We start from the raw sequence: 13810 nt of genomic DNA on the forward strand, positions 1-13810 counted from the left end.
GATCTGGTGGTCATCTGAAGTGAAGTGGCCCATTCCAGTCCATTTCAGTTCACTGACGCCCAAAATGTCTATCTTTAATCTTGACATCTCACCAATAATCACATCCAATTTGCCCTGGCTCATAGATCTTACATTCCAGGTTCCAATGGTGTGTTGATCCTTAGAACATCGGATTCGCCGTTCACTACCAGCACTGTTGGCCGCTATCCATCCTTTCGGCTTTGAGCTAGCTGCGTCATCACATCTGGGGCTAGTTGAACTCATCCTCTGTTCCTCCCCAGTAGCATTTTGACCATCTTCTGACCTGGGGGTCTCATCTTCTGATGGTATACTGACATATCTCTGGTTGCACTGATCCATTTAGTTTTCACGGCAAGAATACTGGGGTGGGTTGCCCAGGGACCTCATTTAGTCTGACCTCTCTGTCATGAGCTTTCCATCTTGGGTGGCCCTTCACGGTTTAGCTCATGGCATCATTGAGGTGTTCAAGCTCCGGCACCACGATAAGGTAATGATCCTTTGCTGAAGACATTAAAGTAGAAATGGAGAATAGCGACTTCATAAATACTTCCAGTATTATATGTTTTTTTTTCCCTTCCCCTAGTTTTACTGAATCTGTTTGAACATTTTGGGGCCAAAGATTTTCAGAAGAAGAATTGAAATTATTAATGGACATCTGCTTTCACAGAATGGCCCAGATATCTAGCAGCGATGAATTTAAACAACGTTCATCGCCAGTTTTGGATACCACAAGGCCCAAAGAAGTGGATAAAGAAGAAGCACTGCAAATGGAAGCTGAAGCTCTGGCTAAGATGCAAAAAGAAAGAGTAGTGGTTGGCAGTAGACAAAAGAGTGATACCTTGAGCTACTCTTGGCCAAGTGTACAGTCCTGCAGAAAACAAGATCATGATCTTATGGTATTTCCAGAGTCTGATGGCAAGAAGAAGGTGGATGATAAATTAAATTCAATTGACATAGACAAACTTACATGTGCTGAATTAGAGAAACTTCTTCTAGAAGAAAATCTTGAATCCCACAAACCATCTACATTGTCAGCCACTCCTATTCTTGGGGCATCATCATCACAATTTTATTCTCATTCTGTTGCTCAAAGTGGGCAATGGACATCTGGTTTGCCTGGGTCTTCTGTCTGTGCTGGACCTTCTGTTTACCCAGTACCTTCTTTCAGTAAACAAGTTGGTATCTTTCAGAATGGCTTTCATCCAGGTATATCCACTTACCAGTCTACAAAGCCTATCTATCTTCGTCTTCCAGAAAGGTCCCAATACATTTCATATCCACTGCCATTTGCTTCAGCTTTCCATCCGCAAGGAAGTGTACCTACGTATCATTCGACACTTACCCCGGAAATGGCAAAAGTATTTGATAAAATTGCAAGTACTTCAGAATTTCAAAAGAATGGGAAATCAAACATGGACTTAGAAATGACTGGTGCTAAATCTGCTATTAGTTTGCCAATCTCTGAAAGCTCCAGTGATATTAGTAAATTTGATTGGTTGGATTTAGATCCTTTAAGTAAACCAAAGGTGGACAATATGGATATATTTTATACTTCAGAAGATGGAGGAAAGGTAACTAGTACTAAAGTTGTAGAAGATCCTTGGGATGCTGTGCTGCTAGAAGAGAAGTCTCCAGGAAAGAGCCATCTTGAAAGAAAAATTAGTGGAAAATCTACTTCTGGGGCAACAGTTACAAGAAGTCAATCTTTAAACATTCGAAATGCTCAACTTGCTAAATTACAGGGCCAAACTTCACAGGTAAAACATCTTAAAAATGTATTTTCATTTTAAACACAAATGTTACTTTACAAACTTTTCTTACCCAATTTAGATGAAAAATTGTTCCCCTTGCAATTCTACAAATATTTGTACAGTAGCATCCATTTTGTTAATATTCCTCAGGGTTGACAACTAATAACACACATGGGTGTGTATGTGTTTATGTTCTATGTATTCTAAATGGATCTTGAAATTGCTAATTCTTGCACTAAGTTCCTATATCTAAAAGTCCATGTGCATCATAGTAAATTTGTATACAGTTTTGAGATTTTAGCAGTTTCACATAAATATGGCAGATAATTCTAATTACCTTTTCTAGCCTGAGATGATTTTGGTATTAGCTATTTTAATGCATTATACCATACAGCTTGGCAAGACTAGCCTAGTTGCATTATTTGCTATTGAGAAGATGTTGTTTAATTATATGCTGCTGCTCAGAGTGTACTTTGGCAATGTTAAATTGAACATTTCCTGCTGTGACATAATCACATGACATGCCCCTTTAAATCAGAAGCAAATGTGTGACTGTAATGGCTGACTCAAAATGGCACAGGTGGCAGGAACTATGGAATTATAGCAAGTCCTTTTTTCAAATTATTCAAACTGTCTTTTATGAATCAACTTGACTATGAATAGCTGTATAAATATTCGCGTCTTTCCATAACAGAAACAAAATGATCTTTGGCTTTTGAAGTATCTCCACTTACTAGTTATTTCAGAATTTAGTATCACAAAAGCCTCATAGTAACCTGTATTATTTCATGTTAGATTGTGTATCTCTAAGCAAATGTAGTTGGAATTAAGATTACATTTTGAATTTGTCCATGCAGCATCCATATGTGAGGCCTATATATAATGCAAAGGTAGATAACAATTTTAAGCTTATATATGTATTTGGAATTTTGAGAACATGCTGTAAACTACCATTGGAGGACTTCCTAGTCCCCAGTTTGTGCCATAATAGGTATAAATAATCACAAAACACCCATGCAGCAAAAGCAAATTGGTAAGGCTGATCCCATCACTCTCTGTAGTCTACCAGAGTACTCCTCAGCCTAATGTCATTTTCTCTTTTTCCAGGGCAGGTGGGCATACTTCCACACAATCCAGTGGAGCTCACAGGCATTCTGTAATGAAGGTCATGCTACATATTGATACATTTGTTACTTGTAATATAATATTTCTGAGAGCAAGTGCTTTTAATATAATTAAGAAGCACTGTTTTTCCTTAACTATGGAGAGAAATGTAAAAAACAAGGAACACTTCTGGCACTTCAGCTCTTGCCACATTGTAGCTTGGCTCTTTTTCTTGAATTTTGTAAAATGGAAACTTTGAACCAGAGCGTCTGGGAAAATTTAAGGAAAATACAAAGCATAGAAAGCATAGAAATACTCAGTGCATCTGAGTTCCATTGTAACATAAAATTACAGTGAATCCCTTCCTAATTAGCTCATGTAGAGATGCTTCCAGACAAAATTGTTATTGTACAACCACTTTGCCAAATTCACAATGTTTATGGTGGGTTCAGAAGTTACTGCTTTAGGCTGTTAAACTACCTAAGTCTTTCCATGGTTTCTTCCATCTTCCTTTTTTTTTTTCATTCTACCAAAGTCCAGTAAGAAAGGAAATTCAGAATACTTCTATACTTTGATAGTCCACCTTTGTTGGAAGTAACTGGAAGAAGGCTTACAGTTGGCATAAAGACACTTGATCTCAAGATATGTCTAGCTAAAACTTACAATTATTCAGTGAACTGCAGTGTTCAAAGCTTTGTTTTACCTAATGTCAGACATTTATAAAGTAAATGAACTAGTAATGAAATGTCTTGTACCTGTTAAATCTTATCAGTAACTCAGCTAAATTTAGACCCAACACAGGTTTATCACAATGGGAAAAACTAGTATTTTTCATTGGTGAATATAGTAGAGTTGGATAGCTCTCTTTCACTTGTTTCTGCAAGCCCCTTTCTGTACCAATTGAAGGTTGCCAGTTGAAAGTAGTGCTGATCATTAGGATGTTTGATCTTCTGCATAACAGAGTATAGACTGTCCATTTCTATGTTAACAAACTTACTGCCTTTAGTGAGTGGATCTGTGTAGATCAGCTTTCAAAACCTTTCCTGTATATGTGTGTGTGTGTATGTATTTTTTAAATTATGTTTATCTTGCTTTGCTTTACTTCTTTATCCTTACATTTCAGACAGACAATGGGACCAGTAGCCTGCCAGCAGAAAATAAACTTCTAAAAAATATTGAATGGCAAAATCAAGAACAAACAGCATTTTGTGATGCCATTACAAAGTAAGCAGCAATTTAAGACAAACTGAATCACTGTGCTACTAATGGAAATGTAGCCTCAGGAATCTGGTAGCACCTCTTCCAACTAACAAATGTTATTAGAAGGCATAAGCTTTCATGAAGTGAGCTGTAGCTCACAAAAGCCCATGTCTTTTAGTAAAATGTGTTAGTCTGAAAAGGTGCTAACAAATTTCTGATTTTTTGCCACCATAGACTAACACAGCTTTCCTCCTACAATGAATTGTAACCTATATGTGTGCCTTTTAAGGGATATAAATGATTGGTATTGGTTCCATACACTGGTTACAGAAATCTATCTTCATATTGTTAGGTTTTGAACACTTTAGTCATAAAGCTAGTCTTCATGAAGTTAATTAAGTAACTTGGTTCACACATCACACTAAGCAAAGAGCAACATTGTATAATGTGGTCTTTAGCACAGCTAAATCAGTTGTTTGGGTATGTAAAAGTTAGGCCATGGGTGGCTAAATCAAGGTTTGGTGAATAGTTCGCAATTGTCTGGATTTATACAAAATGCTAAGCCATTTATTTGCTTAGAATGATGGGTAATCTAGGCCAGGATTTTACGTGAACCCTGTCTATCAGGAAAAACATAGTATTTCACTGCAATATATGAATTTAATGGAAAATTTCTTCATGCTATTGACCACACTATAGAACTTGATAACCATGATTTAGCATTAACCATGGCTAAGGTCCTCGCCAATAACTATACCCCATATGGCACAGCAATTATTCTCTTTTGGCCAGTTATTTTCCAGTAATCGTTTGCTAGCGGTGCTTTATGGATTATTTTTGTTTTTATTTTCAAGAAAAACAATGAAAAAAGTCCATTGAAGCTACCATGTCTGGAATGGAGCAAAATTAATCCCATCCCCAATCCCTTTCTTTCTCAAAAAAATTTCCACATCCTCTCAGAAATAAAGCTAAAGTGGCTTGGGTATTATTTTTGAACTAAGGATTGCTTGACCATGTATTAGCTATTAGTTCAGGTTTGGACAACCCACTGAACTGTAGTTAAGATAAGATAACTTCCTTAACTGTAATCTGATGAAGGGGCTGGGTTTGGAAGACACAGTGCAGCAGAATGGAAAATAGCAGAACAGAGCAGCCAGAAAATGGTGTGTCTGATGGTAGCAGATGCACACCTTAGACTAATACCAGCAAGCCATCAACAACGAAGCATAAATTAGAACAAACCATAAATCCAGAACCCATCAAAGCACTGCTATCAAAACTACCTCGCAAAGACAAGTGGATAAACAGAAGAACAAACCAAGACCCAATTGCAGCTAACCCCAACAAGGAAAAGGTGAAACTGAACCAGAATGGCTGGTTCAGTTGAGATGTCCCATAACTATCTCAGACACAGCATCCTCCAGGAAGGACTAAACTATAGGGAATACTAAGCAACTGGAATTAGAAAGCTAGTTTGTTGCAGTGGTTAAAGTGCTGGAGTAGAAATTAGAGTATGTTCTGGTCCTCCCTTAGGCATGAATGAAGGATGAGTGATTTTGGGCCAATAATTCTCTCAGCCCAACCCAACCTCCCTCACACGGTGGTGGTTGTAGGAAAAATAGGTGGGTGCATTATATACACTGCCTTGGATTGTACAAAATAAAGGGATATAAAACTAATATATTTTAAAAAATCAGAAGCTTTACTTAAAACAACTGGACTAATGAGAATCAAAAAATGTATGACAATTATGCCTCTGACTATTAGGACAAAGATACAGAACCACCTCAAATTAAAGAATGACCAAACCATCACAATCCTCCCAGTGGACAAAAAAGTTATCAAGTTTTTTGTTCTTTGTTCAAGTATAGATTAATAGGTACTGCTTCGGCGGGCAGGTAACGGCGTACCGGTTAGTCATGCTGGCCACATGACCACGGAAGTGTCTACGGACAAATGCTGGCTCTTCGGCTTTGAAATGGAGATGAGCACTGCCCCCTAGAACCAGACATGACTGGACTTAATGTTAAGGGAAACCTTTACCTTTACCTATATCACCTTTATCTTTGTATAGAGAGCCATTTTGGTCTAGTGGTCAAGGCAACGGGCTAGAAACCAGGAGACTCTGAGTTCTAGTCCTGTCTTAGGCATGAAAGCTGGCTGGGTGACCTTGGACCAGTCACTCTTTCAGCCCAACTCACCTCATAGGGTGGTGGTTGTGGGGAAAAGAGGAGGCGGAAGGAGTATTAAGTTTGTTTGCCGCCTTGAGTTATTTATAAAAATAATAAAGGCAGGATATAAATAAACTCTTTGAATGAAGATAAAATAATTGATATGTCCACCTATGTTAAAAAAGAAGAAAAATTGCACAGGGTGTACTTACTTTTTCACATGACTGTATAGCCAACAAATGGCATTTCCCCATGTCAGAGCACTTGCTATGTTGAATTACCAAACTGGTAATTCAGTGGCTATGAGAAGAAAACCAAGCTTGGAGAACACCAAGAACCCGACAGTTCAACCCTGAGCTACTTATATTCCCCACTATTGTAATAGCATACTTCGCTAACATAGTCATTGAATGCTTCTTTTGACCTGTGTAGATGTTTGAGGGGGTGATTTAAACGGGGTGTTTTAAAGACAGATGAACTAGTCTCAGCCCCACCATCAGAGATAGTATGTACTACATTGCAATTCTGTGGTAAGGTATTTCTTTTCTTAGTACACTCTTCCATCCTTCAGTTGAGGTACAGCTGTTGTATTCTACATTTGTGGCCCCTGGGAGTGAAAGTAATGGGATAATGTTACATAAGTTACTTCCTCAGCTTTAGCCTATCCTCCAGGCTAATACTGTACATCTAGATTACACTAGAGAGTATTTTAAATCTCTTAAAAACTAACTACACTATTTGGTAGAAGCCATTCTTACCCAGCTAGGGCCTCTTTCAGTCTGCAGTCTGGAAAATCAACTATGTTAGCTTTGGAATTTGGAATATGTTTTAATTGTTTCATGTGAAGTAAGAACCTAGCCCAGAAATTATTTTTGCTTCTTCAGACTTGGAGGTAGACCCAGAGATACCAACTCTAGCTAAGGTAAATCCTTGTCTGTCCTTCCTTTGTTCCTTCTATGAGCAGCTCTCACTCCAGCCCCTGGGGCTTTTAAATTAATAGCTTCTATATCAGACCATGCCATGGTGCTCTCTGCCCTCTTTCTCTCTCTCTTTGTCCTTTTCAAAGTCATTCCATTCCATTTCCCTTTCCTTGCGTTTTCCTTTTTTGAACAGCCAGTCAGCATTCTGGCCACTAAGCAAACAGTTCTCAACTGCTAGTTGAAGTGAAAGATGATTTTATCTTTCTTCCCCACCCCCCATTCTTTTTTCTTAAAAGAAGTGTGCAAAAGGACTTCTTTACAGAAGGACATACTTCCTTCTGGCCTGCTGATACCTCCCTCATTTGCATGAATGGCACTTGTTTGGCTACGTAAATGCATAAGAAGGAAGAAGGTAGAAAATAAGTGACTAGGAAATCTGTAACTGGATAGTTTATTCTAGAATTGGTAGGTGTTCGTAAACTTGGTCAAAACTGTTACAGAGGGTTTTTAAAATACATTTTTAAATATAGAATTGATAGATGATTTGATTAAAATATTGAACCTGTCAGGGTATGTTGTCTTAGCAGAGTAGAGAGGACATTAGATAAACAATTATTTTAGGAAAATTAGATTAGCTACAAAATCCTAAAAATTTTAAACTCAGATGTCACATTGATTTCAATCGGAATCCTGTGTAATTATGCTTAAATTTGCAATTTGATGCACTTTGTATTACTTTGTTTGTGTTTATTACTGCTGTGATCATTGTAACTGGATTTATAAACATGTTGATTACAGATTAAGGACCAAGTTTCCCCATAGCAATCATGATACGAACTTGGGTTTCGTGTTGAGTCCGGTCATGTTGCAAAGAAATGTAAGTGGAGAGAACTCCAGTATCAAGATTTCAATAGAAATTGAAGGTTTCCAACAGCCAGTGACATTTACATGTGATGGTAAGTGCATTTTCATTTTAATATATTTTAGTAGACTGATTGTCAAAATAATGTCAGTAATACATTGCATCCTAAATTATTAACACATGAAAATGATTTATTTTTAAAAATATTTTAAATATAAATTGGATAAGACTTCCATCTAAGAAAATGTATTTAATGGAGAAATAATGAATATATTTAAATAGGACAGGATTGTGGTTGTTTTTGTTCTAGAATTATATTCAGCTCTGTTGGTTTATGCCATTCTGATTGACAGCTTGGTCCCAGTCATTCGTGGTATGTATAAAGAAAACTTTGCTGCCCAGCCCCAAAGTAGTACACAAGATGCTGTTCCTCACTCACTTAGATGATAGAAAATTTGAAACACGAGGACTACCTGTATTTCAGGCAGTATCAGGGTTATATGAAGCCTGGATGTGCTATCTTTCTTGCCTTCAGCTGAGAGGGAATTCATCTGGACTCTGCTCTTCACATAGGAAAATTTAATCAAACAGCATTGCAGCACAGGGTGGTAGGTGATACAAAGCTTTTACAGAGATAATTCAGTCCAATTTCCTACAAGTAGTCCTCAGTTAATGGCCACTCGTTCAGCAACTGTTCAAAGTTAGGGCTGAATGAGTGGTACTTATAACTGGTCCTCGAAGTTCTGGCCATCCCAGCACCCCCCTGGTCACATGATTGAGATCTGAGTGTTTGGCAACCAGCTCGCACTTATGACAGTTGCAGCTTCCCACGGATATATGATCATCACTTGCAACCTTCCTTTCCAGCTTCCCACAAGCAAAGTCAATGGGGAAGCCAGGGATCTCATACTTCATAGCACATGCAGGCCCGCAGCACCGCCCTGAATGTGATGGCCTCCTGCACACCCTCCCCCACCCTGTAGCAGCCACCCCTGGCTCCACCATGCGAGCACCACACCACAGCAGCCGCTTACCTCCCTGCCAGCCTGCTTGCAAGCTATCTGGGGTTTGTGGCTTCCTGCCAGCTTCCCTACTAATTTTGCTTGTTGGAAGCTGGCAGGAAATTGCGAGGAGGTTTTCTCACTTAATGACCAGTGATCCTTGCTTAACGACGGCAGTGGGGACTGTTGGGATTGCTGTCGCTAAGTGATGTGGTCACATGATGTCCCACTTTACAGTCACATCTCTTAGTGGCAGAAATTCCTGACCCAATTATCATTGTTAAGCAAGGACTACCTGTATGGCTGTCACTGATAGAGATTCCTTGATATTACAATATTAAACTTTGTTAATAAATAAATTATCTGGGTAATTACCATCATTATTTTTGTATGAACTACTTTAAATTGAAAAAATGAATAAACCATTTTACTTATAGCTAAAAATTTGCACAACTCTGTCATGGACTTCCTTATATAAACATATTTTTAAAAATACAGAAGCCCCATCTCATGACAAATGCCCCAAGTGATTTTTCATCCATGAATTTTTGCTAGAATCTTAGCCTGGAAATAGTTCAGTGGAGAAACTCCACATAAATCTTATTAAGGAAAAAGATGTTTTGTTGGAGTCCAAACTCATATGAGAGAGCTCTAGTGAAAACAATTCTCAAATACCAGTGGTGTTTCTTGCTTTAGATAAAAAGTTGCAATGTGAGTCTATTCAAATTGTATCACTGTTCACAATTCAAACCAGACTATTTCTCTTTTTAAGTTCCCTTCCAGTAATATGAACCACAGGGTTCTGGCAGTCACTTATGTTGTAACCTGTAAGGGCTCATTTGAACTTTGGATTCCAGAATAACTACCTACAGGACTTCCCAGGTCTTGGAGCACTATGCCAACTGCTGCACAGAAAACACATTATTGATATTAAGCTCCTGATTACTTTATATGTTAATTGCTTATAGTTCATAATAGTTCCAGGCTATTTTCCTTTGGATCATCAACTTTCTGTTAGCTCTCCTTCTACATCCTTGGTGTGTGGTGCCAAATCACAATGTGATTTGTTTTTGACATACCAATGATAGGTGAATGCACTTATTTTGTCTTAGTGTTATGTGCAAACTAGGCAACTATGGTTTGGCTAAAAACGTATTTTTAAAAAATCCTGGTTTTAGTGTTATGCATGAACTCAGTGTCTGCATCAATAGTGGGAGCTGAACATTTTTTGTTGGGCTTGGTGACGATTACAAAGAATGGTTCATTTTTCCCCAAAGATCCCTCCATGTTGCAGATAATACTGAATGGGCAGATTTGGAGTACTACTCCTTGTGCATAATAACATATATGCTTTTCTTCTGAATTGTCTATGATATTTGGGAATACTTGAGGTTTTTCTGAGGTGTTAAGTTTGGTTCAAGTCTTGTAATTTAATTCTGGAAAAGGCAACTCTAGCAACCTTATTTTCATCTAAGGTCACAATGGTACAATGACATTTGAACACTTTCTGGTTTACTATGAGATGGACAGAAATAGAAGCCTTCAAGTGAGTGTTGACTCCTGGTGACTGCCTGAACTAGTCCCTGCAGTTATCTTGGCAAGGTTTTTCGGGAGTGGTTTGCCATTGCCTGCTTCCTAGGGCTGAGAGGGAATGACTGGTCCAAGGTCACCTCGCTGGCTTCATGCCTAAGGCAGGACTAGAATTTAGTTTCCTGGTTTTTAGCCTGGTGCCTTAACCATAACACCAAACTGGCTCTCAACTGTGATATAAGGTGTGCCAAATATTTACTTTTATTCAGTACAGTATATGATGAGACTCTTGAGTTGCAGCTGTTATATCAGATCTTTAGTCAGTAAGGTAACACAATAGACTGTCTTTGGGTAGCATTTATTCATATATCTTTATTTCAAAATCCTTTACTTTCCCATCAGTGTAAAAAAAATAAACTAACCAGTTTATGATTAAATTTCTATCTCTCTTTTCTTTGGAATTAAAAAGTCTGTGCTAAATTAATACTAGTACATACTGAATAGGAGGAATCTCTGATCTTAAGTATGAAAATATTTGATAATCAGGTTCCTCATTATCCAATTCTGGGTAAAAGCATTGGAGACAATATTAAAATTGTGTGGGTTTTTAACCTGTATTTCTGATCCCATCCATTCTGTTTGCGAAATCTTGGTTTCCAAGTCTGATGTAGCCGTAGAGCATCAGATATGCTTTTTGATTACAACTGAATGGATTCTTGAGAATCAGTCGCTATTTAATTCCTTACACCAGTCATCAAATTGCCAACTACAATATTCCAAAAAATGTTTGGGTTGCACGTTAGCCCAAATCTGAAGCAGCCTCTAGAAACAGAATACTTTGTGCTTGTATTCTCTGATTATCAAATCCATATAATTCTCCTAAATGTGGCAAAGAAGGAACAAACATTGTGTGTCTCATAAAATTCAAACTCTGTTAATTGCTCATGTTTTTCTATTTTACATAGACTGCCTTCAATTCACTATTTTTTTTGTTGTCTTCTGCGTTTTTTTTCTCTCTAAACAGTGAGTTCTCCAGTTGAACTTATAATAATGCAGGCTCTTTGCTGGGTGCATGATGACTTAAATGATGTAGATATTGGCAGTTATATTTTGAAAGTTTGTGGACTAGAAGAAGTTTTACAGAAGTAAGTTTTGCTTTAAAGCCTGACTTCTAGAAAACTGTAGTAAATGCAAACTTGACTGTTAATAATTGGAGAAGAGGTAGGTAATTTAGCAGTAAGAATTAAAATATGTATATGTTTTATCATTTAACTTGGAACTCTATTCATTCAGACATGACGTATTGTACATTTTATTTTATGATACATGCATTTTCTTGTCTGTTTAAATTTCAGATTTATAATAGCATCATCAAACTTAACTATTCTTAGAAATATGCTGTTAAGAAATACATTCAGTTGTCTGATGCAGAAACCTGAAAATATTTGAAAATGGCAGCTTGTTGTAAAAGTATATGTCTTGTTATTTATTTTTAAAGATACATAGCTTTGGCTTATTGCAGCTTCTGCATCATACCTTGATCTGCAGTTTTGTTGAGAGTTAGGTGATTCTGCCATCTTTTTAAACATGCTGCAGTAATGGGGCAATATTGTGTCAGAACAGGCAAAGCTGGGAATATGAATCCTCTGTTCCAATTAAATACAGTAAAATAATGTCGTGAGTTAAATATGCCTAGAATTATTGTATTTGAGAAATGTAATTGATCAGGGTCTTTTGACACTTTACATGAGACTGTTACTATTAATAACATGGGAGTAAGCAGAAATTCGGAATGATCTGTGTAAGCTTTTCCAATCAGATAAAATCTGGTTTTAATACTTTTGTGTAAAACCAACCATGGTTGGTATTAACCCCTTACAGGCTCAGCTAACCAACATTTAAAAAGAGAAGTGGGAAAGTTAGTAAGGGTAAAGGGGGAAGGGAGCCATGGATCTAAAAGGCATGCCCATATATTTCAATGGTTATTACTGACATTAATTCCAGTCAATGTTTGTTGAAAATCTTATTGCTAATTTGAAATAGTGAATAATCACAGCATTTATTGTTTTCACAGCAAGCATAGTGTTGGAAGCCATGAGTATATTCAAAACTGTCGAAAGTGGGACACAGAGATTATTCTGCAGCTGTTGACCCATAATGTTATATGCAGAGATCTAGCACGAACAGTAAGTACAAAGTAAACATGCCATCACTTATGATTTTTATATTTATTATTGAGGTTGTGTACATTTCTTGTACCTGATTTTCTCTAGCTGTGTTTGTTGTGGTTTGTTAAGCTATGGCATGTTAAATCCAAATCCATCCATAAAAACAAAGCATGATTTGTATTCCAATAGCAAAATCACATTTGGAAGCCATGGTTTATTATTATGTTGTCAACTCTATCTGTCGTAGCCATGACTTACATGTACCCAGAATTATGAGTTATCTCTGGTCTATTTTCTTTCTCTCCCTGTTATGTAGCTCATCAAGTAATAAAGAGGCAAAAGCAGCCAGGTCTCTCTTTCTGGTGCTACTTTTTTCAGTAGAAACACAGTCCCTGTGTTTGGAATTAAGAAAATTGTAAACTACTTTCACTATAAGTATTTATTGATTATGTGCCATCAAACATGTGCCATCAAGTCATTTTCAACTCCTAGTGACTACATAGATAGATTTTCTCCATGACAATCTATCCCTAACCTGTTCTTTCAGGTCTCCAAACAGTGCACTCATTGTCACTGTAACTGAATCTATCCACCTTGCTGCTGGTGGTCTTCCTCTTCTTCTTTTTCATTCCACCTTTTCTAGCATTAAAGCCTTTTCCAGAGAGCTAGGTCTTCGCATAATGTATCCAACGTAGGATAATTTGAGCCTGGTCATTTGTGAGAACTCATTTGTTTGATGATCCATTTGCTTGTTTTCTTGGCTGTCTATGGTATTCTCAGGAGTCTTTTCCAAAACCAAAGTTCAAAAATGTCTATTCTCCTTCTCTCCTGCTTCTTCAAGGTCCAACTTTCACTTCCATAGAGTGTCACAGGGAATATTGCCTAAACTATTCTGATCTTTGTGGGTATACACATCATCACATCTGAATATCTACTCCAAGGCCTTCATGGCTGCTCTTCCAAGTGCTTGTCTGCTGTATATTTCTTGACCACTTGTTCCTTTATTGTTGATGGTAGCAGCTATCTACCACTTTAATATTTTCATTGTCAATTCTAAGGCTTTTGAAGCTGTTGTCATTACG

General features: G+C 37.4%; 1 protein-coding gene across 1 annotated transcript in view; it reads left to right on the top strand.

The window, feature by feature from the left end:
- The first annotated feature begins 585 nt into the window (after positions 1-585).
- The window catches only part of PIK3C2A (phosphatidylinositol-4-phosphate 3-kinase catalytic subunit type 2 alpha), a 49391-nt gene continuing 36166 nt past the window's right edge, over positions 586-13810 (top strand). The window contains exons 1-5 of the mRNA XM_063289403.1: positions 586-1778; positions 4000-4100; positions 7966-8123; positions 11585-11705; positions 12635-12746. Coding sequence (XP_063145473.1) covers positions 669-1778; positions 4000-4100; positions 7966-8123; positions 11585-11705; positions 12635-12746 — 1602 coding nt within the window. The 5' untranslated portion in view covers positions 586-668. The remainder of the gene's footprint in view (positions 1779-3999; positions 4101-7965; positions 8124-11584; positions 11706-12634; positions 12747-13810) is intronic.

The sequence above is a fragment of the Candoia aspera genome, chromosome 1, assembly GCF_035149785.1.
Source record: "Candoia aspera isolate rCanAsp1 chromosome 1, rCanAsp1.hap2, whole genome shotgun sequence".
Lineage (NCBI taxonomy): Eukaryota > Metazoa > Chordata > Lepidosauria > Squamata > Boidae > Candoia > Candoia aspera.